At 41.9% G+C, this 25,240-nt stretch overlaps 2 protein-coding genes across 6 annotated transcripts in view; both read right to left on the reverse strand.

Moving 5' to 3' along the window:
• Nucleotides 1–11,872, reverse strand: part of trim62.1 (tripartite motif containing 62, tandem duplicate 1) — a 40,724-nt gene extending 28,852 nt beyond the window's left edge. Inside the window, exons 1-2 of the mRNA XM_061832603.1 lie at nt 11,733–11,872; nt 9,537–10,061 (exon numbers count right to left, since the gene is read on the reverse strand). Coding sequence (XP_061688587.1) covers nt 9,537–9,944 — 408 coding nt within the window. The 5' untranslated portion in view covers nt 9,945–10,061; nt 11,733–11,872. The remainder of the gene's footprint in view (nt 1–9,536; nt 10,062–11,732) is intronic.
• A 1,724-nt stretch (nt 11,873–13,596) lies between these two features.
• On the reverse strand, nt 13,597–24,808 carry tnfrsf1b (tumor necrosis factor receptor superfamily, member 1B). Of its 5 annotated transcripts, none has more exons than XM_061832605.1 (9): nt 24,668–24,808; nt 23,210–23,315; nt 22,002–22,127; nt 21,763–21,921; nt 19,410–19,503; nt 19,106–19,332; nt 17,828–17,920; nt 15,681–15,739; nt 13,597–15,589 (listed from the first exon to the last, which is right to left on the reverse strand). In XM_061832605.1, exons 1-9 carry the CDS (start codon nt 24,716–24,718, stop codon nt 15,194–15,196), a joined length of 1,311 nt encoding a protein of 436 aa, XP_061688589.1. In that variant the 5' UTR covers nt 24,719–24,808; the 3' UTR covers nt 13,597–15,193. The 5 variants fall into 5 exon arrangements, with proteins under 5 accessions (XP_061688589.1, XP_061688590.1, XP_061688588.1 ...); XM_061832606.1 differs by lacking the exon at nt 24,668–24,808 and adding an exon at nt 23,423–23,598; XM_061832604.1 differs by lacking the exon at nt 24,668–24,808 and having other exon boundaries at nt 23,210–23,589.
• Nucleotides 24,809–25,240: the final 432 nt, after the last annotated feature.

Genomic DNA, 25,240 nt, shown 5'->3' on the forward strand with positions numbered 1-25,240 from the left:
CTGTACAAATAAACTATTTGTCTGTCCCCCCCATTATTGCTTGTTTAAATTTATTCAGCACTTTTGTCAATAAAAAAAAATGTTTACAAGGCTGGGGGCCGAGTCGGTACATACACGGCAATGCACTCCCAGCCTAGCATACTCTACTAGGCTAAAGCATACATTTTAAGCAAAAAATAAATATAGTTGTTAAATGATTTAATGATCTAAAGTATTTAAACTAAACATGTATTTCTGCAATGCAGTTTATTATCAGGAAACGCTAAAAAAAAAAATCCCTTAAAAAAACGTTTTTTTAGGCTTGGAATGCATTATTTCATTTTCCATTCATTGTAAAGGGAAAACGTGCTTTGGTTTTCGAACGTTTTCGTTTTCAACCAGCCTTCTGGAACGGATTGTGTTCGAGAACCAGGCACCACTGCATTTACTAGCTGTAATGCTACCACATGTTGGAAAAGAGAGCCACAGTCACCTCAGCACTTGTCAGTTGTTTATTGAACCCCAGGAGAACTCCAAAAAAGGCAGAGTGTGTGTCTACTCGGGCATGGATTCTTGAGCCTTTTCTGTGCTTCTATTTATGACTTCCGAATTTTTATCGAAACCTCTTCTTCTACTTTTCCTTTTGGCTTGTCACGATTAGGGGTCGCCATAGCGTGTCATCTTTTTCCATCTAAGCCGATCTCCTTTATCTTCCTCTCTAACACCCACTGTCCTCATGTCCTCCCTCACAACATCCATCAACCTTTTCTTTTGTCTTCCTCTCGCTCTTTTGCCTGGCAGCTCCATCCTCAACACCGTTCTACCAATATACTCACTCTCTCACCTCTGAATATGTCCAAACCATCGAAGTCTGCTCTCTCTAACCTTGTCTCCAAAACATCCAACTTTGGCTGTTTCTCCAATGAGCTCATTACTAATCCCATCCAACCTTCTTACTCTTAGTGAGAACCTCCGCATCTTCATTTCTGCCACCTCTAGTTCTGCTTCCTATTGTTTCTTCAGTGCCACCGTCTCGAATCCGTACATCACCACTGCTTTATAGAATTTGGCCTTCATCCTAGCGGAGACTCTTTTGTCACAAAGAACACCAGACACCTTCCGCCAACTGTTCCACCCTGCTTGGAATCGTTTCTTCACTTCCTTACCACACTCTCTATCGCTCTGTATTGTTGACCCCAAGTATTTGAAGTCATCCACCCTCGCCATCTCTTTTCCCTGGAGCGTCACTCTTTCTCCTCCACCTCTCTCATTCACGTACATTCTGTTTTACTTTGGTTAATCTTCATTCCTTTCCTTTCCAGTGCGTGCCTCCATCTTTCTAATTGTTCCTCCACCTTCTCCCTGCTTTCACTGCAGAGAACAATATCATCTGCGAACATCATGGTCCAAGGGGAATCCAGTCTCACCTCATCAGTCAGCCTATCCATTACTACCGCAAACAGGAAGGGGCTCAGAGCGGATCCCTGATCCAGTCCCACCTCCACCTTCTATTCTTCTGACACACCTATGGCACATCTCACCGCTGTTCTGCTGTCCTCATACATGTCCTGTACTATTCTAACATATTTCTCCGCCACACCAGACTTAGACTTTATCCAAATGAACACACCTGGAAAATTTGCAGAGTTTTTAAAAACAAGAAAGTCATCAAAAACGATTTTGGTCTAATACCAATGATCAAAACAGTTTCAACAGGGCTCTAAAATCTGATTCCTGAACCCTGATTGAACCCCTTGCTTGCTTTCACAGAGCATTACTTTGGTCCCAGAACGCCACTGACGGTAAATTTATGACTTGTAACAAACTCAACACAGCTCCACAAGGTCCGAGCTTAAAAACTGTAGTGCATAAGAAAAAGGTCGCCCACTGAGGAGATCCATACATCATGTTGAACACGTTACGAGTTGACCTTCTCATAGCGGCACTCCTGGATCTGTTCCAAATTCAGGTAGGGTATATTTCACATTGAGAGTTCTTACACTGCACTCTCTCCCCTTTCGTTTAGAATTCATTGGGGGCTTGCGCTCTGTCCTTTGCACCAATATAAGGTCATGTCACAATGTTCACACATCAGACACAATTACCTACCTTGTATTACAAATATGACATTTAAGGGTTTACATATACATAAATATCCTAGCATGGTGAACTAAATGGAACCGATGCTGAGAACCTTGGTTTTATGTTGAGAAATCACTGCACGCAAGCAGTTATGCATTGAATGAACGTCTGCCAGATGTGTGTGCGAGACTTGTCCTCTTCCTATCGGGAGCTTTTGGAGAGTTGTTTGTGCATTGCAAATTTCGCTGAAGGATGCAAACCAGCTTGAGGTAAAACCCCTGCATGCAATACGCCTCAAGGCTAGAGGTCCCCTGAGCGACGTGCCAGGCTAAGGAGATTAAAGCCTGCTACAGACCAACACGGGCTGCCCTCTTTAGTGACCACCAGCTAGCATTACATGTGGTCAACATTCACAAGCATTCAATGCAGTGGGGGGGGGGTCCCTCAGTTTCCAGCGCATTCCATTCCCACGGTGGTGACGTAACTCGAATATGTCCGTAAATCGGAAAGGGTTGTAGTGTACTACTAAATTATGGTCATGCAGCAGTAAATGCACAATTAAAGTCGATATATATATATGGAAATGGTTTTTCACCATGAATATAAAACTTTCAAATGCAAAACAGTTAGTAAGGCAGTACCTATGTGTGAATTATTGTACCATGTGACGTATTGTGCTGCTACAAAAAACTAATTCGTTGTATGCCCTTTGTAACCTCGAAATGTTGTGTGTTGGTATTGCTACAAACTTGCTGTAGTCAAATCTTGTCTAAAACCGGTCTCGAGACCATCCATCATGTTTCGGTGTTAGGGAGGTAGATCGCATTTCAGCTTGTTCTCTGAATGTGATGAGTGCAATGTGCTGAATCTCCGCAATGGTATATTAAATATAAAATATATGAGGACTGTATGTGATGAGTTAATGTTCTCCATTTATTTGAGATAACTGATAAAAATTAGGATTAAACCAACTGGGGTATTTACATTTTTTTCCCTATATAAGGTTCACTATATATTTTGAATGTGTTAATTGATGTGCACAGACCCGTCAGGATGAAATCACTAAATGAAATGAAGAATTAGACCAAAGTCTAATTGAGGGTGGAGTAACTTAGTTTAGAGAGATTGAACGGAAATTGAACGTGAGAAGTTGTTGGAGAGATTCCTGAACCCTACCAACGCGCATATGAGCAAAGCACTAACAACTTGGGAATCTTGTTCAAGCAAAGGCCCATCATTCTGGAGTCTTGAGTACACATTCGTAGGATTGCCGTTGAGCTCGATTTATTTCTGTCCAGTGCGTATACAACATTCAATAAAAGACTGAACAAGGTGTTGCTGTTTTTTTTACTCTCTCTTATTAATGAGACTTTTACAGGAGTATCATGAGGAAAAAGATACCTTGTACAATGTTCAGACCAGTTCATACTTGAAATACGACAGGCCTTATTATTTGTTTTGTCTTGGAACACGGCTTGCGAAAGAAGGCTAACAATGACAAGTCGTCAAACTAACACAAACTGTGCTCTAAGATCATTGTTGTTCATTGTGCATAAAGAGCAGATGGATTGGTCATGATTATCTGTTTTGTGTAGTGTCTACAGCATGTGTGGAAAGATATTTTTGGCACCGATCACGAAACAAACCACAGTGAGTCAGCGGAGGACGTGCTTGTTGAGAGGGTGATTCAGAGAGATGACGCAAGCTCACAGGACGAATACAGGACACCACTATGGGTGCTATACCAGTTTAAGAAAAAAAGTGTTCAGAATTTTAAGTACACCAATTCATTTCCTATTTTCAGGGTCACGAGTTGTGCTTATCCCATCAGACTTTTGGAAAGAAAAACAGGGTACACCCTGGACTGGTCACCAATCAGTCACAGTGTAGATTAAGACAAACAACCATTCACACCCGTCGCCAATTCGTATTAGTAGTATTACATCAATCCAACATGCTTGTTTTTGGAATGCAGAAGGAAGATGGAGTGATAATATTGTATTTTAATATTTTCCTCAAATCCAATCTTAAAAACAGCAGGAAAAAGTATGTCCCAAACTTTGGGCACACGTAGGTAATATTTCAACAATTGAAAGCCAAAAAAGGAAGCCAAAATATCTCAATGAAGCCCCCGCATCAGAATAAGAACTAAATAAGCTTTTTTTTTTTTTTTTTATCCAAGTATGTAAAAAGATTCATGTCATTTTTATCTTGTGTAGTTGGAGTTGCTCTAGTATGACAACCATTTGAAAGAAAATACTTTTGAGACATTGAAAAAACCCCAAACAAACATGAAAACAGTACAAAGTCGCAGGTTTTTTTTTTTTTTACTTTTGATTGAACTAAGCGGCACTGTAGAGCAACTGATTGGAGCGTTGGCTTCACAGTTCTGAAGAACGGGTTTCAAATCCTGGCCCGTCTGTGTGGGGTCTGCATTTTCTCGCAGTGCCTGCGTGGGTTTTCTTCGGGTACTCTGGTTTTCCTCCCACATTCCAAAAACATGGATTCTCTAAATTGCCCCAAGGTGTGATTGTGAGTGGGATTGTTTTCTATCCCAATGTGCCCTGCAATTGGCTGGCAACCAGTTCAGGGTGTACCCCCTCCTGCCCATTGACAGCTGAGAAAGGCTCCAACGCTCTTGTGACCCTTGTGAGGATAATCTGCTCAGAAAATGGATGGATGGAATTCAAGTGTTTAATTGTGATATTGATGTATGATTGATGGTATTCGTGTACGCAACTGTCCGACCCAAGACGAATTCCTCCTTCAGTGGACAAATTAAGAGAAACCTTGAAAAAAAAACTCCACAAAAGAAGGTATCAGCTGAGATTTGCAGCAGAAAATTTTACTGTCATCACACTCGTACATTTACTATATTCCTTAATGTTCATATTACTAGTGGTAATATGAAATGGAAGAAATAACACTGCCAGTACTGCAAAGCAGCCGCAATTTGAAGTTCTGGCAAGTGAGGATTGTTTATTTTTGTGCCTGCAGGTGACATACTTAAGCATGCTTCTCTCGAACACGCTGTTGTTATTCATTTGCTGACCACATCATGATGTCAAAGATTAATTCCACACAAATTCACCTTTTAAAGCGGTGCTTTGGTGTTTTTCCTTGGGGAAAAATTCACACATGAACACTCTTGTCGGCCTAAAACTCACTACGGGACACAGCTTTGTTTTCAGCGCTCATACTTCCTTTCAGCGCCACAAATCTGGGAAGCCTCGAAGGCTACGGACAGAATACAAAACGCCAGATTGTTGAAGAGCTCCCGAGCCGTGGGACAAACTAGTAGAATCCGGAGAAAGAGACGCATTTTGTGCTCTGCCGGATTACATGTCATCCATCGAGCCAAAAAAAAAAAAAATTGTTGTGGCTCCAATTTCCAACATTTCAAAACTAGGGTCGGTAGATTGTTTTTTTTTTTGTTTTTTTTTTTTTTTGCCTACACACTGGCATTTTTGAATGAGGAAATGGTTGTCCATCAGCCCGCCCTTTTTCTGTTCTGTGCCCACGTCGACACCAAGCTAAGAGGGCCAAAGTTATCATCACATTCCATATCTGTGGATGGCAAGAAAACCCAAAAAAAAACAAAAGGTACCAATATCCTACGTGTGGCTGCGTACAATGCCGTGCAATTACGATAAGGAAACTGGAAGTAACCTCTCACAGGTGAATTTTTTTTTTCTTTTCTGTGCAAATGTGTATGATAGCAAACGCTTTGACATTAACAAAAAAGTAAATGTCATCCAAATCAGTTGAGGAATGAGCAAGGTACAACTTAACTTCAATATCCATGTCGACTGCTTCAACATAGTTGCCATGTAGGCAAATCAATTGGCTGGCGTAGATAATCTTCATATCTATGGTTGTGATAGGTGACATCAGTTTCAAATGTGACCACTGTTACCAATGAAACTTGAGAACAGTGGTCCCCGTACTGGTCCGTGGATCAATTGGTACTGGGCCGCCAAAGAAATAATCAATTTGTTCTGTTGTATTCATTATCCAACTCTGAACAAAATTTTAACTTGAAAAATGACCGCGTTCTATTGGTTACAGTTCGGTCACTTGAGCGCCAAAATTTGCCTCCACAAGCTAGCAAAATGGGTAAATAAAAACATATTTGCACAGTTTCTTTTCGAAGGGAAAAAGGCTCAGTGAAGAGACAGAAAAAGAGCCCACAACTTCCAAGAAAGGAAAATTAACAAGCACACGTCCTTAACTGGCGCCTTTTTGAGGAGATGGACACTGAGTACACACGGTTTCTCTTTTACACGGAAATAAGTTATCCAGAGTGAAATCGCAACTGAGAGTGTTTGAATGACGAGGGCCGCTGCAAAGATTTCTCTCAGAAAAAGTCGCCGCCACTAAACAGCACATTTCCGTGACGAGGAATGGGTTGCAAAACTGGCTTACTTCTGCGATATATTCAGCCCGCTTGTTGAATTCAATCTGTCACAAAAAATGACAACGGTCTTAGAGTTGGCAAGTAGCGGGATTTAAAGCCAAACTGGATATGTGGGGACGAACAGAGGCATATTTGATGTTTCAAACATTAGTGGGGATTTTGTGTGAGACTGAGCCTTCATTCTCCCAGCTGATGCACGATCAACTGTCTTTGCTATTAAAAGAGTTCAAGCGCTACTTCCCAACTAAAAACGACCCCCCCGTCCGCAATAAAAATTGTCAAGCATTGATCGGTCCGCAGTGACAAAAAGGTTGGGGACCACTGCTTTCGAAATACAATTGGAGGCCTTAAAGGTCGAGTGTCATCCCTATAAAGATTCTAAAATAGATATTGAAATAAAAAATACATATAAGATTATTCACTTCAATGTCTACACGATAAAATTAATATGAGCGGAGAGCGCCTCAATCCATGCGCAAAGTTGCGGAAGTGTCATTCGACGACATCCAAGTGGTCGCCATATTGGCTGCATCCCCTGTCCGTGACGTCACCCCAGACATTCGCCATTGAAAACACGCTGTGGCCCCTACTGTAGGACACGCCCCTTCAGACATGGAAGCTCTTTTCGAAGAAAACATCTAACAACCGAGTGAAGTGTCCGGGGCAATATTACCCTATTGTTTCAAGCCATATTTAGATGACATGCAGACCATGGCCAAACCACCTGCGCGGCCTATCCACCTCCCCGGGGTGGTGTTAAACGCTCACTTCCGCGGCAGACATGAGCCACTGCGGCGACGAGCCACCCCGGCCGTCAAGGCAGGCGCAGGCTTGGCCTTGTCGACAAGGCCGGTAGTGATCCACAAGACCTGCGGAGACCGTCATTCACCGGCTGCTGCAAGGAAGCCTTCCGATGCGCACATAGACACATTTAGCAACCCTGATTTATGGATTTACGCCCCCCCCCCCCAACTATTGTTTTTTTTTTTTGTAGCTGTATACACACCTATCTGTCATTTGGAACCCACGAAGCTCTCGTCCTTTGCACCGTGCAATCCATTTTTCACGATGAACCGGGTCCCTTGCAAACTTATGAAGGGTAAATCCATCCTCCCGAGTCTTCAAGCAATATCCAGCAATGCAACGAGCCGGTATTTTGGCTAACACGAAGAAACAACGACCTACCTTCGGTAAAACTAATAGTAACAAACGAGTCCACTTGAGGGCGGTCCTGCCATGCACGTCACTTCCTGCTTCTTCTCGAAAACAAATCCCTCGAGAGGATTTTCATGGCGGGAGTTACAAAAAGCCATATACATCAAAATCATGTTTTGTGGTGAAAAAAATGCATGGGTCCATGTCGGCTGCCGTTTTTTTTCATTAATAACACACTAAAAATCATGCATTTCATGACAGTGGCACTTTAAATATAAAACAAGTGAAAAACACGAAGCACTGCAGTAACTGAGCGTCCCTTCTTGTGTCGCCTAATGACTTATTCTTAGGCTGTTGCACAAACTAGTTTATGTAGTGCCTTTCCTAACTTCAAAACATTATCTGTTGTAGCTTTATAAATCAAGGATCTTCTGTAGTTAGATCAGAAATAGATTTGAAGCGTCGGTGGAACAAATTGACTTTGAAAACGAAAAAGGAAACAACCAGTCCAATCAGAAATAAAACTCAAAAGAACCACCTTAAAGGAAACTGGAACACATTTTACCAATATACCCACATTAACTCTACAGCGACCCATCACTGGGACCAGGCCCATTCTTTTGGCAGAACATGCTGAGCCGTTCTGACATCTTATTTGGAAAATAAACCTTTCCTGCATCAGATGTCTATATCACCTTTCAGTGGAAGGGATCATCTTTCCATGAGAACCATGTGTGGGTTCTGTTGTCTTTAAAGGTCATCTCAGTACAGTAAAACATGCCCACAGCATATACGAATGGTGAGGAAAAAAAAATACATTTTTTAATGATTTTGAAGCCGCATTTGATATACTTGGAGATGATACTACCGTAATTTCCGGCCTATAAACCGTAACTTTTTTCCATACGCTTTCAACCCTGCGACTTATGCGGTGATGTGGCTAATTTGTGCATTTTTTCTAATGGCCGCATGGGGGCACTCTAGCGGAAAAGGTAAGGGTGAGACCGGTGGAATATATGTGCCAAGGAAGTGATTTTTACCGGTATGTTTTTTTTTTTTTTTTTACCGGCGTTGTTAGCACTATGCTACCATGTTACTGCCGTGTCTCAGTGATTTAGGTATGTTTTTTTTAACCGGCACTTTTAGTGCTGTGCTACCATGTTGCTACTGTGTAGTATCCACGGTTGTTATTTATTTTATTTTTTTTAACCAGCCCTGTTCGTGCTACCGTGTTGTTGCGATGTTAAGCTGAGGCAAGGTATTAAAACTTTGAAAACGTCTTTCTTAGTAAATATTTTGTGTTTCAATGTGGGTTTCGATGTGGGCACTCGCGGCTTTTACAGAGGTGCGGCTTATGTATGTACCAAATGGTATTTCCTTTCCAAATGTATTGGGTGAGGCTTATAACCAGGTGAGCACTGTAGACCAGAAATTAAAAAGAAAAAAGTAATTCAAATTTGGCAGGGTTATTTCTTAACAGCACTCCTTCATGTACTGTGTCAAATTTGCGTCAAAGATTTTTTTTTTTAACTCTACCTAGATTTCAAATCTGTTCCTGTACACACAAAACCTAAGCGTTTTGTTTTGCAATTTCCTCCTGTACTGTACATAACCCTAAACCTATTACAAAGGTACACAGTGAACCGTGACTTTTATCTTGGCACCAGTACCAATTATATATTTATGGTTTCACCATTTTAAGCCCGTCCCCTCTTTCTTTACTAAACACAACTTATCAGATGTACTCATGGACACAGCAATTGAATTGTTTGCACAAGACATGTTAAATAAATGTCATTTTAACAGTGAGCGGCACAGTGTAAGGTCGAGCCCGAATGAGGCTCAGAAAATGTCAGCCTCGCTGTAGGGAACGAGTGTCTGTGTGTGCGTGCCCATGACCGACCTGGATCTCCTCGTAGGCCTCGTCGATGGTGGTGACCTGGTGTTGCTCGTGGAGCGCCGGCTCGTCGCAGAAGAAGCACACCAAGCTCTTGTCAGTGAGGCAGAAGAGCTTGACCTTCTCGTGGTCCTTGCAGGGGTACGAGCTACGCTGCGCGTTTAGGATGGCGTCGAGCGGGAAGGCCGAGTAGCGCTCCACGATGTTTGAAAGCTTGAGGCTGGGCGACAGCAGCGGGTCTGGGAACGTGCGCCGGCACTCGGGGCAGTCGCGCGTGCCGTGCGGCTCCTGCCGGCTCCAGTGCTCGGTGATGCACTTGCGGCAGAAGTAGTGCTCGCACCCGAAGCTGACCGGATCCTGGTAGATGCTGAGGCAGATGGAACACAGGAGCTCGTCCTTCAGACAGCAAGCCATTTGCAAAGAAAAGGGGTACGTTGCACCACTCTCTGGGGCACTTTAATCTTCAATTTTGCGGTTAACTGCCATGGGGAGGGGGCAAGATGAAATCCTTGGTTGTTGTTTTTTTAATGTCTGTTAAAATACAAGAAATAAATCATTAACCACAGCACAGTTTTCGGTAACACATTACCCTCAGCGAGTGCAGTGTCACGTAAGCTGTTATAGCATCATTTTTGTCAACATTCGATAAAGTTCAGTTGGAACGCAACACTGTCATCGGGCCTGTAACCTCGCAAGGGTCGCGGGAGTGCTGGAGCCTATCCCAGCTGTTATCGGGGAGGAGGTGTGGTACAACCCGAATTGGTTGCCAGCCTATCGCAGCGCACATGGACACAGACAACAGGCCTACTGACAATTACACCTATGGGCAATTTAGAGTGTCTAGTGTTTTGGGGATGTGGGAGGAATCATGAGTGCCGGGAGAAAACCCACGCAGGCATGGGGAGAACATGCAAACTCCACACAGGCGGGGCCGGGTTTGAGCCCTCAGAACTGTGGAGCCAACGCTTTACAGCTCCCCCACCGTACCGCCCATTTTGCTTTCAATGATAGCAAAATAGATTTATGCGATATGTATGAATTTGTGAAAGACTCACAGAAATTGAATCTCTTTACCATTATTATCAATTTATTAAGAAATTAGTGTCAATGATTTAATGAGTAGTTAGGATGATTTATGCACTTCTATCCTCAGTGTGATGAAACTGCGCAACTGACGTGATTTTTTTCAAATTGGTTTATCCATTTACCGATATTCCCTTTTGTCTTTACAGTTATGCAATAAGTTTTTCAGTGGGGCCACCATTTGCTCTGTTAATGGCTTCCATCGAGAAAGCTATGGCAAAATTGAAATTCTCATGATTTTCACCGCACAACTTGAAGAAACCTTGTTCAGATTATTGTACACTTGCATTGGACTGTCAAGAAATGCGTGTATTTATCTCTAGATTGTCTTTACTATTATAGTCAAAAAAATTCAAACCAGTGAAAACGTTTTGGCTGTTTCAGCATGGAGGACATAAACAAACGTAGGGAAAACCAATGCATTTATTTTTTTGAGGGATAGTTAGAATATGTTTTAAATGAGTCTTTAAGGTCATGTATTAGTTTAAATTGATGATTTTAAAAAAAACAATGGAAAGAATGAGGTAAAAGAAAAAGGACAGAAGGCAATCAATAAACAAGCAAATGGAATAAAATGACAAAAAAAGTATATGCCGAGGTATTGTGTGTGTGTATATATATATATATATATATATATATATATATATATAATGTATATATATATTTTATATTTTTTTATTTATAATTTTAATTAAAACCACCCACAATCAACCCGCAGTAGTAAAGTGGCTGCAGTGTCCCTGCTCCTCCCTGCCGGGGTCGCTATAAAACAAGCTGCCTTACTAAAGTCACCTTTTCGCGGAGTTTATTAGCTCACGGAACGTTACATTCACACCACAGAAAACAAGTTTAATTTCTGGCTAATTTAAATGCCCTTTGTCCATCTTGTTTGTTACCGAGCCATATTTGTCAACAAGAGCGAACACGGCCGCCAGCAGCAGCGGCGGCTGGAAGAGACAAGACAGGACACAACCCCTTTAAATAGTCCTTTAACAAGCAACACGTGAAGCCGGAAACCTCAAGAGGCCGCATTTTGGCTTAAAGAAAATGTCAATGAATGAAGTAACCGGATAAAAAAAAAAAAAAAAGAGAGAGAGAGAGAGCAAACATTCAGCTTACCAGAAGCGATGAGGAGCCATAGGCAGCTTCTGTGAGGCAAGTCTCGACCAGGAAGGCGAGCAAAGCGACTCACAGCGGCAACAGGCGCAACCAACTGACCGCAAAGACGAGGGGTGCCTCGTACGCAAATACATTTATAGATCAAGGTCTCCTCGTTTTGCACCAAAAACACACGACAGTCAAACTAACCTTCATTATTTAATCTATCTTCAAAGTGAAACCTCCACTGAAGCGTCTGGGTGAAATGTTAAAATGGAAACTCTACCTTCAGTCTCCCCTGAATGATTGAACATTCAAGAGTTCCACCAGGTTCTCGACTTCGGGTTTGCTGGTTTTACCTTAACTCCTAATAAATAAGTAAATGAATAAATAAACAAACAAACCCAGTGGAGCACGCGATCTGGTATTTCCTCCGCCCGAGCAACGTTTTAACTTTCAAGGCAGATGAGCTGCAATGCAAAATGTGCACTTATAAAGTATTTCTTGGGCATTCGGTTGTCAAAAAGCCTGCAATGTCCATGCTCATCCAGCAAGTGGCAGTATTATCTTCCATTCATTTCCCAAATCGCTTATCCCAACAAGCGTCGCGGGAGTGCCGGAGCCTATGCCAGCTAACTGGGGAATAAACCCTGAAGTAGTACCGAAGGCTACTTTCAAACTACTCTATTACAGGAAATTTTTGTTATACCCTTTGTATATAGGTGGCACGGTGGCGCAACTGGAGTTTGCATGTTCACCCTGTGCCTGCGTGGGTTTCCCCCACATATCCCAAAGCTACTAGGGTAGGTTATTTGAAGACTTCAAATTGTCTATAGAGCTCGTGCACGTGACGTCACAATTTTCCACGCCGCCATATTGCCGGTCAAACAGAGCTGCTCCACATTGTGGGAGACATTGAACTGGAGAATATTTACAATACCCGAGACCTGTTGTGCTGTTGGTTGTCACAACAAATGAGACAGATATTCAAAGAGATCATTCAATGGAATATCAGATGAAAAGACGAGAAAATATTGCTGGATTTCGGCAATTAAACATGATGGACGGTGCCCAACCAAAATACACTTGACTGTGTAGCGATCACTTCATCTCAGGTAGGAATTATTCTTCTCAATCTCAAATTACCAAAAAACATTTATAATGCCAAATTGGCTCATTTGAGAACAATGCATGTTAAAAAAAAAAAAACTGTCTGTCGCAGAGGTTTACGGAGGTTAAGTGTGGTCGTAATCGCTTCCATGTACGTTCCATGCAGAAGACTCCGTCCTCTCTTTTTTTTTTCAATCATAGTTAATGAATCCAAGTTTGTGTAAAACCAGCGGTCATTTATTTAAAAATTAGTATTTGTATTGCCTGATCTAGCGGAAAAGATCTATGGATTACGGCAAAGGTCAGCATGTCGCCGAACGCACCTCCGCGTTCACGGGCCGTCAACTGTCGTCTTTTTTTCAATCATAGTTAATGAATGCGAGTTTGTGTAAATCCAGGGGTCATTTATTTAAATATTAGTACTTGTATTGAATACTAGCTGAAAATATCGATGGATTCTGGGAAAGGTCAACGTGTTGTCGAACACATTCTCGCGTTCACAAGCCGCCACTATATTCTTGATGAGAACAGATCCAGCAACAAAGTATTCGTGTGCGTTCAGACTTTTCTACGCTTTCAAACTCTTCCGTGTAAATCTCGACGGCTTACTCACCAGATCCATGTGTAGATCCAGTTGTCCAATACAAGCATAAGCAAATTAACAGTCCAAATTCTTACCGACGAAATTTCGGCATTAAATACGGGTCCACTATGCTGAGTTTATCTCATTTTTCCACAAACCGTCGTTTATTTTCACCTTCAAAATATCTGACAGTATCGGAGAAGACTCTGGGCGTCGAGCTCCAAGACATATTTCCTTGTCTTCACCAACCGACTTAGCATTGAACAATGCTTTGTTAGACCAGCAATATTGCGAGGTAAACAAAAATCACGTGATTTTATGACGTAGGTGCACGATCTCGATAGGCGTGAACGTGAGTGTGAATGCTTCTTTGTCAGCATGGCCTGCGATTGGCTGGTGACCAGTTCAGGCTGTACACCTCTCGCTCAGAGTCAGCTGGGATGGCCTCCAGCTCACCCGCGATCCTTGTGAGGATAAGTGGTAAAGAGAATGGAAGGATGCAATGAGTATGAATAGTGGAAAGAAAGAAAAAAAGCCCGTCTTCTTCAAAACATTTGACTTCTTTCGACGTGCATGTGGAAGTGTGGGGGGAGCACATTCACAGTACTGTAGATTTGAACATGACCATTTCACTGTATACACAAATACAGTATCTGAAGGAATAGTACATTTACAGGTACTGCATACAATGATCATTTATTGCCAGGGTTACCTTCACAACCCCCCACACAGCAGACAAAAGCCACAAAGAATCAACCAAGTAATTATGTTTTTTTAAAGTTTCATTCATACACCTTATCACTAACAAACAACACATGCATGTGAGGTCCAGGTATTATTTTTGTCAACTTGACGTCACCATTCGCATTCTACGCAATATTAATGATCCATGTGAGTACCTTTTAAAAGCAGGGGTAGTCTGTTGAGGGATGTGGACGTAAACATATGAGGTAATCTTGGCTGGCTCCAGTACTTCCTGGCGATAGCATGAGCCACTTCTGGTAATCAGTGACAGTGTCACTCGAGGCTGTCAGCAGGTGTACTAAGAATGTGCTCTTGACGACGGCATTCTTATCGATTGTTTAATAAAAGTGATGGAAGGAGCAAAATCTAATTTTTTACATAGATCATTTGTCCTAACTAGCGGTGGTTGGATATTTTCAATTAGGTTTATTTATGTTAGGAGATTTGTATTTGAGTAACTGTACTGTGCTGTGTAATAATTATCGCGAGGGACGACTGTATATACACGGCGTATAAACAAGTAATGTGGAACATGGGGAAGGTCATTTGCTAAGGTTGATCATAAAAAGGCATGTGCACACAAAAATTCTAGGTGGTGGTCAAGCACCTGCCCTTTTGCCCTGAACCCAAAAAAGTACCCTTTTTGCAGGAGCCACCCCCTTTTGTTTTGTTTTGAAATCTGAAGTGGATTCATTTCTAAGAACTTGGGGGAATTGTAAACCTGCTCCCGCCTTGACCCCAGACCCCTCCGTTCCAAATAACGGTGATCATTTGAACAGGGGTGTTGACTTTTGGTATCTGCTGTACCCACACGTCATCTCATTGGGTAATACGTAATGAAAGTGTTGATTGTATGAAGAGAAATAAATACACAGGTTAATGTTTTCTAGATTGCATGAGTAATTTTGGTGATGGGTAGCTTTTTTGGGCTAGAGCACCTGCCCTCCAAAATGTGTGCGCATGTACCTGATTGTAGCAGGTGAAAAAAATTCCAATTATGCCATATTACATGTCCAAATCGGACTTTAGGAGGAGTTCAAGTATTTTATTCCACACTCTCCCGCTCGGGCAACTCTTTTCCCGCTTCCTGTTTCGGCATAGGGAAGGATTCTTCCTCCTGTCCAAGGGGGGTTTTCGAGTCTCTGGATGGTGAGGGTGAGCCCCAATCTCCTATGTTTAACGTGATACTGACGTTGACGTGCGGCCCGGCGCTCGCGGGGCACACGCTGTACGAACGGACGCCGGACCCCGGTGGAGAATCCTGAGGGCGGCGAAGGGCTAAGGCGGACTGCACGGCTCCGATGGACTCCTGACTGTTGTGCGAAGAGCGAGCGTCGCCACCGCTGCAGTGGCTGGAATCGCAACTGCCATCCGTACTCTGCAGTAGGCGCCGTTGCTCCCCCGGAGAGATGGCCGTGAAAGAAGCCCGCAGAGTCTTGAACTAGGGCAGGTGGAGGGAATCAATACGTCATGGTTTCGTGAGCGCTACAAATAAGCCAAAGATGATGACGAGGATGATGATGATGACTCACTTCATTGCCACTCTCAAGATTTCCGTTCGAGGCAGCTTTAGGATGCAAGTTCGCGGAGCCTGACAAAGACAGCAAGCAGTAAAGTGTGAAGTAAGGACGGGTGTGAAAGTTTTGCCAGTGGTACATTTGTGTAAATAAGAAATGCAGCACATCACATGGCAACAATCAGAACTCGGATGCTGGCTAAGAAGCAGCGAGTCCAGTGATGCAATAAAACCAGCTGGTCAACCACACTTTGTTTGTAATTCACTATAATTTACGTTTGTTTTAAAAAGCTATATGTTTTTTTTAATTCATTTTCATTTGTATGTCATTATTAGGTTTTGTCTTTTTAATTTTCCATTTGTTTTTAAGCTCTCTAAACAGAGTACGTTTTGCTGTTCTGTAATTAAGCTGCAGTTATTTTCAAAATGTTTTTTTACAGTTTTCAATTTTTTTCATTATTATTTTTTCTGTTTTTCCCCCAAAAGATTTTGTTATCGTTTTTAAGTTCTCTAAAAATAAACTTTGTTGTTTTGTAATTATTCTGGAGTTAACTTTTCATTTTTGAACAGGCTGATGTTTCATTCCTACAAAGAAATATAGTATGTCATGGTAACATTATGCACCATTTAAATATTAACATTGCACTTAAACATGGGGAAAAATGTACTTAAAAAGGATTCAATTCAAATGTATTTCACATAAGTTAAAATCTGAACAGAGACAAATGTTTGTAAACAACGTTTTACAAATTAAATACAGATGTTTACTAGGTGCTTAAAAGTGTGACTGAACTATGCTTAAAAGTATGAAAAAAAATGGTTTAAGCCATACAAAAAAAACACAAAAATAATCAACATGTATTGTTCAATTATTGGATGGCACAGTGGATGAACTGGAATAGCGTTGGCCTCACAGTTCTGAGGACCCGGGTTCAATCCCGGACAGGCCTGTGTGGAGTTTCCATGTTCTCCCCGTGCCTGTGTGGGTTTCCTCCGGGTACTCTGGTTTCATCCCCATCCCAAAAACATGCGACATTAATTGGACACTCTAAATTGCCCCTAGGTGTGATTGTGAGCGCGACCGTTTGTCTCTATGTGCCCTGCGATTGGCTGGCGACCAGTTCAGGGTGTACCCCACCTCCTAGCGATTGACAACTGGGACCCTCGTGAGGATAAGCAGCAAAAGAAAATGGATGGATGTTGAATTATTTTAAGTTTCTGGGGTAGTTTTTTTCCCCAATCTTGTTTTTTTTTTTTGTTCTCCTGCAAATGGCTGGCGAACAGTTCAGGTTGCACCCCGCCAATCGCCCTCAGTCAGCTGAAATGCATCCCCGCAACCCTAGTGAGGATAAGCGCGATGAAAGATGGATGAATCTGATGTTTTTATTGTGAATTTGCTGAATAACCTCCCGTTCTTGACCTTAGTCAAGCAGATGGTGGTAATGGACCCCCAAAGTCGACTTGACAAGCTCTCTCTCTCTCTCTCTCTCTCTCTCTCTCTCTCTCTCTATGTATTACCATCTGCTACATAAAATGAAATAACATTTTTTAAATCCATCTCTGGCATCGTTTGGTATCCCTGTATCTCCAAAAGCATCACTTTTCAGGAAAGCAAAAAATGTCATGTTTGGTGACCCATTAACATAGAAAACAAGACCTTTTCAACATTTTTGATTTGTCAAAATTTGGAGAGAAAAAAATCCCCCACAAAAAGATTTCCATCAAGGGACTGACCAACAGAATTATTTTTCTTTAAAAAAAAAAAAAAAAGATTTTTTCTTTTTTTTTTAAATTGACAGAATTTGTATATTCAAGGTTTTGGCTCGATGCCAGTGTTTTGTGCTCTATTGTATTACATATTCGAAAATAGTCAAAGAAAAACAAGAGAGCCAACATTTGTGGAAACATATAATGTAGGAAGGTGTTTGTAGAGTGATACTGTCACCTGGAGGCCTTTTGCAAGTATTACTGGATTTAATAAGTCAAGAACATTTAAGTTTGGTATTTCTGCTGGTAATCATTAAAAATTAATTGTATTGTGCCCAAGCCAGAAGCTTTCCTATCTCTCAACAACGCCAATGGTTATTGTACCCCAAATTCCTCTTTGTTAACATTTGTACCTGTGATTAAAAAATTCAGGAAAGCCAAAGAAAATACACCGACCTTTGCTCCAGGTGGTCTTATAAAGGACCACGAGAACGACGGCAACGATGACCAAGAACGTGACTGTGCCGACGACGCTGGCTACTGCTTCAACTGAGGTGGACAGAAAAAGGATGTGAACGGCCCGTATGAACAATTGGCCCGGCAAAGTCACTGGACGACACTGACTGAAACAAATCAAAGCCAAAGGTTAAGCAGAGCTGCAGTTGAGTTTTGTTGGATGCACAGATTAGCGTTATCTTCTGCTAAACTCACACACTTCATTTCTTGGTGAGGTTGGCGTAGGTGTTTGGCAGTGTGTCTTCTGGATGTGTCACATGCATAGACGTGCACCCTAATTAGCAGCTGTAATCCGGCGGTTTGGTGATGAAGTGCTGCTTCCATCAAGGAAAACACAGTCCTTTCCGTTTGTGTGGGGGCTTCCATGTGGTGCGCAGTTAGTAGCTCATTTTATAGCGGGGTTAGCTTGTAGAAGTCGGGACGAAAATGTGGATGTAAATTTTAATTATATTAATCAATGGCTTTATAGCCGGCACAGTGCCTCAGCTGGAAAGCCTTGGCCTCACAGTTCTGAGGACCCAGGTTCAATACCAGACCTCTGGCTTCCTCCCACATCCCAAAAACATGCAAAATTAACTGGACACTCTAAATTGCTCCTAAGTGTGATTGTGAGTGCGGCTGTTTGTCTCGATGTGCCCTGCGATTGGCTGGCAATCAGTTCAGGGTGTACCCCGCCTCCTGCCCCTTGAAAGCTGGAATAGGCTCCAGCACTCCCCACGACCCTCGTGAGGATAAGCGGTGAAGAAATCGGATGGATGGAATTTCATACTGTTATACCAGGATGAATTATGACAAACCATGTTAACATTTGAAATTGGAGTTACCGTTCACACTGGGTCCAACTGATTTTTTTTTTTAGGCTAATACCGATTCTGATATTTGGCGGGAAAATTCTGATTAATTCACTAACTTGAAAAATATAAATATATAAATGGAATAATAAATAAATCAAATGTGCCCTGCAATTGGCTGGCAACCAGTTTAGGGTCTACCCCGCCTCCTGCCCGTTGACAACTGGGATAGGCTACAGCACTCCCCACGACCCTCGTGAGGATAAGCAGCAAAGAAAATGGATGGATGGATATTACTGAATGAAGGAATTTTTGAACCTTGATGTATTTAGACAAAATCACGTCCCAGAGATGTTATTAGGATATTTTCTTCATACGTCTCATTTAAGTCACACATTCACAGATTCGGGCTCACGTGGGATCGCACCTAGGTCACCGTCAGATCTTGGGCTTTTTGTCAACGAGGATGCCGATAAGTCCTTCAAAACAACCGGTCCAAAGAAAACATCCGTAGTCCCTGAGACCACGCTCGCTGGGGTGGTGGTCGTAGTTTGATTAGGATTCCCACTTGTGTGCACATGTGGCAGGGGGCCAGGCTTGCAAACCGTATCTGACGTGGAAGTGCCTGGTCTTAACACAGGTCTCCCGTGACAGCTGCGCACACACACACAAAAAATTCTGATAAGTAAGCTGTGAACAGTCACACGGAGCCGAGGGGGCACTTCACTCACTTTGTATGAGGCCGACAAGGCTCTTTCGAAGAGGACGTGTCGGAGAATGTCCCGTTGAGGCACCGTTTGCACTTGACGTTTGCGTACTCTGTCCCTGGAAAGCACAACAACAAAAATTCAATCTACAAGGTCCAGTTTTGTAGAACTGTGCAGCATCATCATAAAGAAGGGTGTCTAATATTCTGGTTGCATGAAATTATCCAAACCAATCATTGTCTCAGTGTGGTACTCTTCGCACCCCATCCAGTGGTAAGTGAAATAATCACAGTTCCATTGTGTTCAACGTTTTAGTGCATTTCAGTGCATTTATCCATCCATTATCCAAGCCGCTCACCCTCACAAGGGTCACGGGAAAGCTGGAGCCTATCCCAGCTAGCTTCGGGCGAAAGGCGGACTACACCTTGAACTGGTTGTCAGTCAGTCGCAAAGCACATAGACAACAACACAGAGCGGAAATCAATCCCACGCTGCCCGCACCTAAGTCAGGCATGTGAACCACGACACTATCAGTGACTTTACAGTGCATTTAATCATTTACAATTTTTGGGGGGGTTTGTGAGCTGCTAAAATAATCACTAGCCCTGCTCCAAACTACAACCACAAAAACATCCATCCATTTTCTTTGCCGCTTATCCTCACGAGGGTTGCGGGGAGTGCTGGATTCTATCCCAGCTGTCAACGGGGAGGAGGTGGGGTACACCCTGAACTGGTTGCGAGCCAATCACAGGGCACATTGAAACAAACAGTCCTACTCACAATCACACCTAGGGGCAATTTAGAGTGTCCAAATAATGTTGCATGTTTTTGGGATGTGGAAGGAAACCGCGAGAAAACCCACGCAGGCACAGGGAGAACATGCAAACTTCACACAGGCGGGGCCGGGATTGAACCTGGGTCCTCAGAACTGTGAGGCCAACGCTTTACCATCTGATCCACTGTGCCGCCCGCAGTGCATTGAATCATTTCAAATTTTTTTGTTTGTTTGTGAGCTGCTAAGCTAATCATTAGCCCTGCTCAAAACTACAACCACAAAAACAGACATACTGTAATCACCTAAATATTCACCTTTTGGGGTTTTTTGGTTTTTTTTTTTGGGAACCCATCCTCTGTTATTTAGCTACTTGCCGCTTTCGGGAAAGTGTATTTTGGTAATCCTTTGATCTAAAAATACGCCCCCCCCCAAAAAAAAAAATACTACCACATGGTACCACAGCCCTGCATAATAGGAAAGTTGCAATATGTCTCAAGTACTGTACGTTAAAGTAACATTTTAGTGGTTAAAGATATTTGCGTCTTGGAAAGGAGCTAAGTTCAGCCTCTGTTTTCTCTACTATGTGTATATTTTAGCTCTGTTGTGGTATACATATGGTTAAAGCTCTTAAAATTAGCAATTATAATCATTTTTAGGTGTGCGGAAAGCACCGATTGTGTTTTTTCAGTATTAACGACAGGCCTCGGTACGTATCTGCGCATTACTGTTGTATTTGCTACACCACAACTTGTAGGGAGTGAGCTACCATAGGTCAAAGTCTCACAAAATCCTCCTGTTCTCGTCTCAGATTCTGTTCACAAATTCAATTTGACCCTATTAGATCAGTGTTCTAACACACAGTTTTCTCTAGAGAATGTACATACAGAACTCAGATAATCATAATAGTTAAAGCTACAACGAGTCATCTATATCCAATTGGATATCACAGTAATCCCATGAATATGTGCAGTTAATTATTCCCAAACTGACATTTGTTTCCCCTCTGGGACCTGTCCCCAGCTATTTGCTGAAAAACTCAACAAATGAATGTTTTTGTGGTCGTTCTGAAACGAGATACCACAAAATGAAGGTGCGTAAGATTCCTCAAGATGCTGCCAAAACCTTCTAAATACGAAAGTAGCACAGTAATTGGTTCAAGGAAGTGAAGTATGCTGAAGTGACAAGTATATCTCGACTGAGAGAAACTTTACACGTCAGGGAAGGGCGATATTTAGCTTGGGTTGTTATGGAGAGTCTTTGAACATTTCCACATTTATACAGATGCAGATTTAGGATGGTTGCTTTTAAAAGCAAATAATTTGGAAGGCATTTATTGTGAAGGCAATGTAAGAACAGTTAATAATGATACTAAATATAGTTTGTGGTATAATTACAAATGAAACTTTCACGATAGTCTAATAATTTTTCTTTTTGGGTGGTGTCAACTTCTCAGGGCTTTACAAGGTTAGAGAAAGGGCTGGGTTTGTATTACCAAGTCGTCCCTTTTTGAAGCACATGGCTAATTTTACTTCAATTGTGTTTGAAAGGGTTGCCTGTAATACATAAAAAAATACAAATGAAAAATGGTAGAGATCTCAACACCTGGTAAGAAGACTCCATAACCAGCTTTACAGGACATGTGGTGTTGACAAGCAGTGCAGTGTTGCTCATCTGACTCCATGATGCAGTACATGCCAGGTCGACACACACACTTGGACATGGCAGTGGATGAGCAGTTGTCGGCATACTGCAGGCCTTTATCTGTGTTGTACACAGAGAGGGGTGGGAAGCACTATTATGAAGTAACGAGTAAAATATGGGAAGGATTTTAAGCGACTCACGAGTTTTGCATTTGGCGCAAGGGAAGCACTTTCGTGCGTAGTTCCAGCTCTCCATGTACTGCTCGCGTTCACACGGCTCACACACGCTCTCTGATGTTCTGTTGCACTCGCGAGTCAGTCGCATTCCTGTGGGGGCAAAAAAGACCAAAAGCCGCCAAGTTTGACTGGTTTCTTGTCCATTTCGTCTGTTGTATTGTTATGTGTCGGTGTTATCTGTGACAGTGAGTAGAAAAAAATCTTTTCAATCAGTTCTGGTGGGCAGCATGGTGGTTCAGCTGGTAAAGCGTTGGCCTCACAATTCTGAGGTCCCGGGTTCGATCCCGGCACCGCCTGTGTGGAGTTTGCATGTTCTCCCCGTGCCTGCGTGGGTTTTCTCCGGGAACTCCGGTTTCCTCCCACATCACAAAAACATGCAACATTAATTGGACACTCTAAATTGGCCCTAGGCGTGATTGTGAACGCGGCTGTTTGTCTCTATGTGCCCTGCGATTGACTGGCAACCAGTTCAGGGTGTACCCCGCCTACTGCCTGTTGACTCCAGGGATCGGCTCCAGCACTTCCTGCGACCCTCGTGAGGATATGTGGCAAAGAAAATGGATGGATGGACAGTTCTGGTGAAATAGGTGCTGGGACAGCTTCATAATTTCCTCAGTGGCCACCTTTTTTTTTTTTTTTTTAAATAGTACCAGATATGTTAACAGTTAATTATAACATGTTTTAATTGCATGTATTTAAGGCAGTAAAAACACGACATCTAACAGTCAATTACAGAAAAATACAAAGGGGAAAATATAATGTAAAAAATATGAAATACAGTATTATGCGTATTCAATATATATAATTTTGACAAGTTTTTTTATTCTTATTACTGCAAAATTATTATTAATTTGCATTTATTATTTATTTATTAATTATTCTTTATAACTATCCTTTTCTAATTGTAAATATACTTAACAAAAAGTGTAAAAATGTATTTCTTTTTAAATAAAATCTGATGTTTTCAAGTCTGAAAATATACTTGGATACCAAAAAAAAAAAAAAATCAATTTAAATATTTTGGTACTATTAACGTTGTTGTCATCTGTAGCTTTATAAAAAGGTCTCCACTTTGCATGAATATTGGAGTACATAAATGACTTTTACTGACTCATATCTTTACAGTTATTTCATGTGTGTGTGTTCCTTGGCAAACACATTCCAAAACTTACCAGGGGGACACTTTTTGCAGCATAGGCCCAAAGCCTCTAACAAGTACTCTCGATCTGGATTTTTGCACTTTTTAGTGGACTCCGCATGATAGGGCAGCGACAACACCTGCCAGAAATGACAAAACTTCAATAAGGTATTCAACTTTGCAACAGACAGTAAACCTCTGCCAAGGCCGGACAATACTTTCATTTGAATACAAATAAAATACCAACAAAATATTTAGTTTTCATTCCTGGTGGGATTATAAATACAACCGGGTTGAAAAAACATCCTTGATCAACTCTGAAAAAAATCACAATTGTTTATGATTATTTTTGGGGAAGAACATGAAGGCAGTCTCGTTCAAACGAGCCACAGCTCACCCCACTGCTTCCTGTATTGCGGAACCAATGCAGAGTTGCAGAGTATGTTTGTTACCATGGCAACCATGACATGGCAACCTCCCATGAAGACAAAATAAAAGCATTGACATATATATATATATTTTTTTTAACTCATGGCTGCAGCACTTCGTTGCCAAGCCGGAGGATGAAAACCTGTCAATTGGTGTGCAGATTCGTGAATGTTGCACAAACAGTGGACAAACATTAATAACAAGACAGCTATTTGAATACTGAGTCATCAGCAGCCAAAGCTAATATGTGCTATTACTATTTGGCTTTGACATGATAGCCCTGCTCTTCATCTTGTCTAGAAACCAAAACATTGGTGGGGTAACTCGCTGCAAGTGCAGTTATATCAATTCACCCCAATCATGCATCTCACAGTCAAAAAAGAACGGCTTGTTCTCAGACACAATTCCAGAAATGAGCAAATAATTTAGCTGGTTGTTAAAATCATACAGTACTTCCAACGGGGACAGAATGCCCCTCACAATTGGGCACATTGAGAAGGTACCCAAGATAACATCATTCATCCTTTCATGTAAAGGCAATAACTAATGATGCTGGAAGCGCTTAGAAAAAGTAGCACGAAACCTTCCAAAAACTACAGCGAGAAAACCACAGAGGCGGCCTTTGTTCTCCACCTGGCGAGCCACAGCGACTGTTTATCGCTACCATCTCGGAAGCCCTCAAAAAATTCTTGTAAGCATATTTGTTAACTTGCACCACAACAAAACAAACTCAATGAAACTCTTGCAGTTGACGAGATGTGCTGACCGCAGCAGAGAAATTATTGTGTGACAGGAAACGGAGGTGGCAACGGAGAAGTCCTCGTTTAGGGTACATTTTAAAACAAATAAAAAGGCTCAACGGAGCAACTAAGACTCCAAATGTAAAAGACAAGAAAGGGCATTTAATACTTTAAAACTGACTACACATACCCCAGAAAAAATGAAAAATATTGCACTAAAGTAAATGGAAAATTCCAAAAAGTAAAACAAGTCATATGTGAAATCATATTTGAAAACGCTACAAAGTCGCAAAAACATATGTTGAATAACAAAGGTAACAAACCTCCAACGTGTGCGGCATCACCAGCAGCAGGAGCAGCTGTACCTCCTTCATCGCGCCCCGAGGAAACGTTCTAGACGGCAGACTGGCGCAGAAACCTCGGTCGGTTCCTTGAAGTGATTGTTTGGTGGAAGGAAATGAGGCTGTCGCTTACATGCAACCACTCTCATGCAGAATTCCACCCCACCCCCTTTGTGAGGTGAGCTGAGCATTCTTTGATTTGCCAGAACACAGCAGGTCAGGTTATTTGGCAAGATTATTTACGTTAACATTTATAATTCATTCATTCATTCATGACTTGCCAAAACACAGGAAATTGCCACAACTGCGTGGTCAGCTCTCAAACAGCAACAAAATCAGTGATGCCTTGAGATGACTCAATTGGAGCACGTTCATAATGCAAAACACTCTTATCGCAAGTCATCTTTCCAAACTAGATTAAATGGAGATGCTATCATTGGAAAAATACCAGACTAAAAAAATGCACGTCACAAAAACAAATTATTTCTTGAATAGAATCTCAAGAATTAAAAAATTGGTGCATCATGATTTCATGCTCGAATTCAATTTGATGTG

Source organism: Syngnathoides biaculeatus, chromosome 10 (genome assembly GCF_019802595.1).
Source record: "Syngnathoides biaculeatus isolate LvHL_M chromosome 10, ASM1980259v1, whole genome shotgun sequence".
NCBI classification, from domain to species: domain Eukaryota; kingdom Metazoa; phylum Chordata; class Actinopteri; order Syngnathiformes; family Syngnathidae; genus Syngnathoides; species Syngnathoides biaculeatus.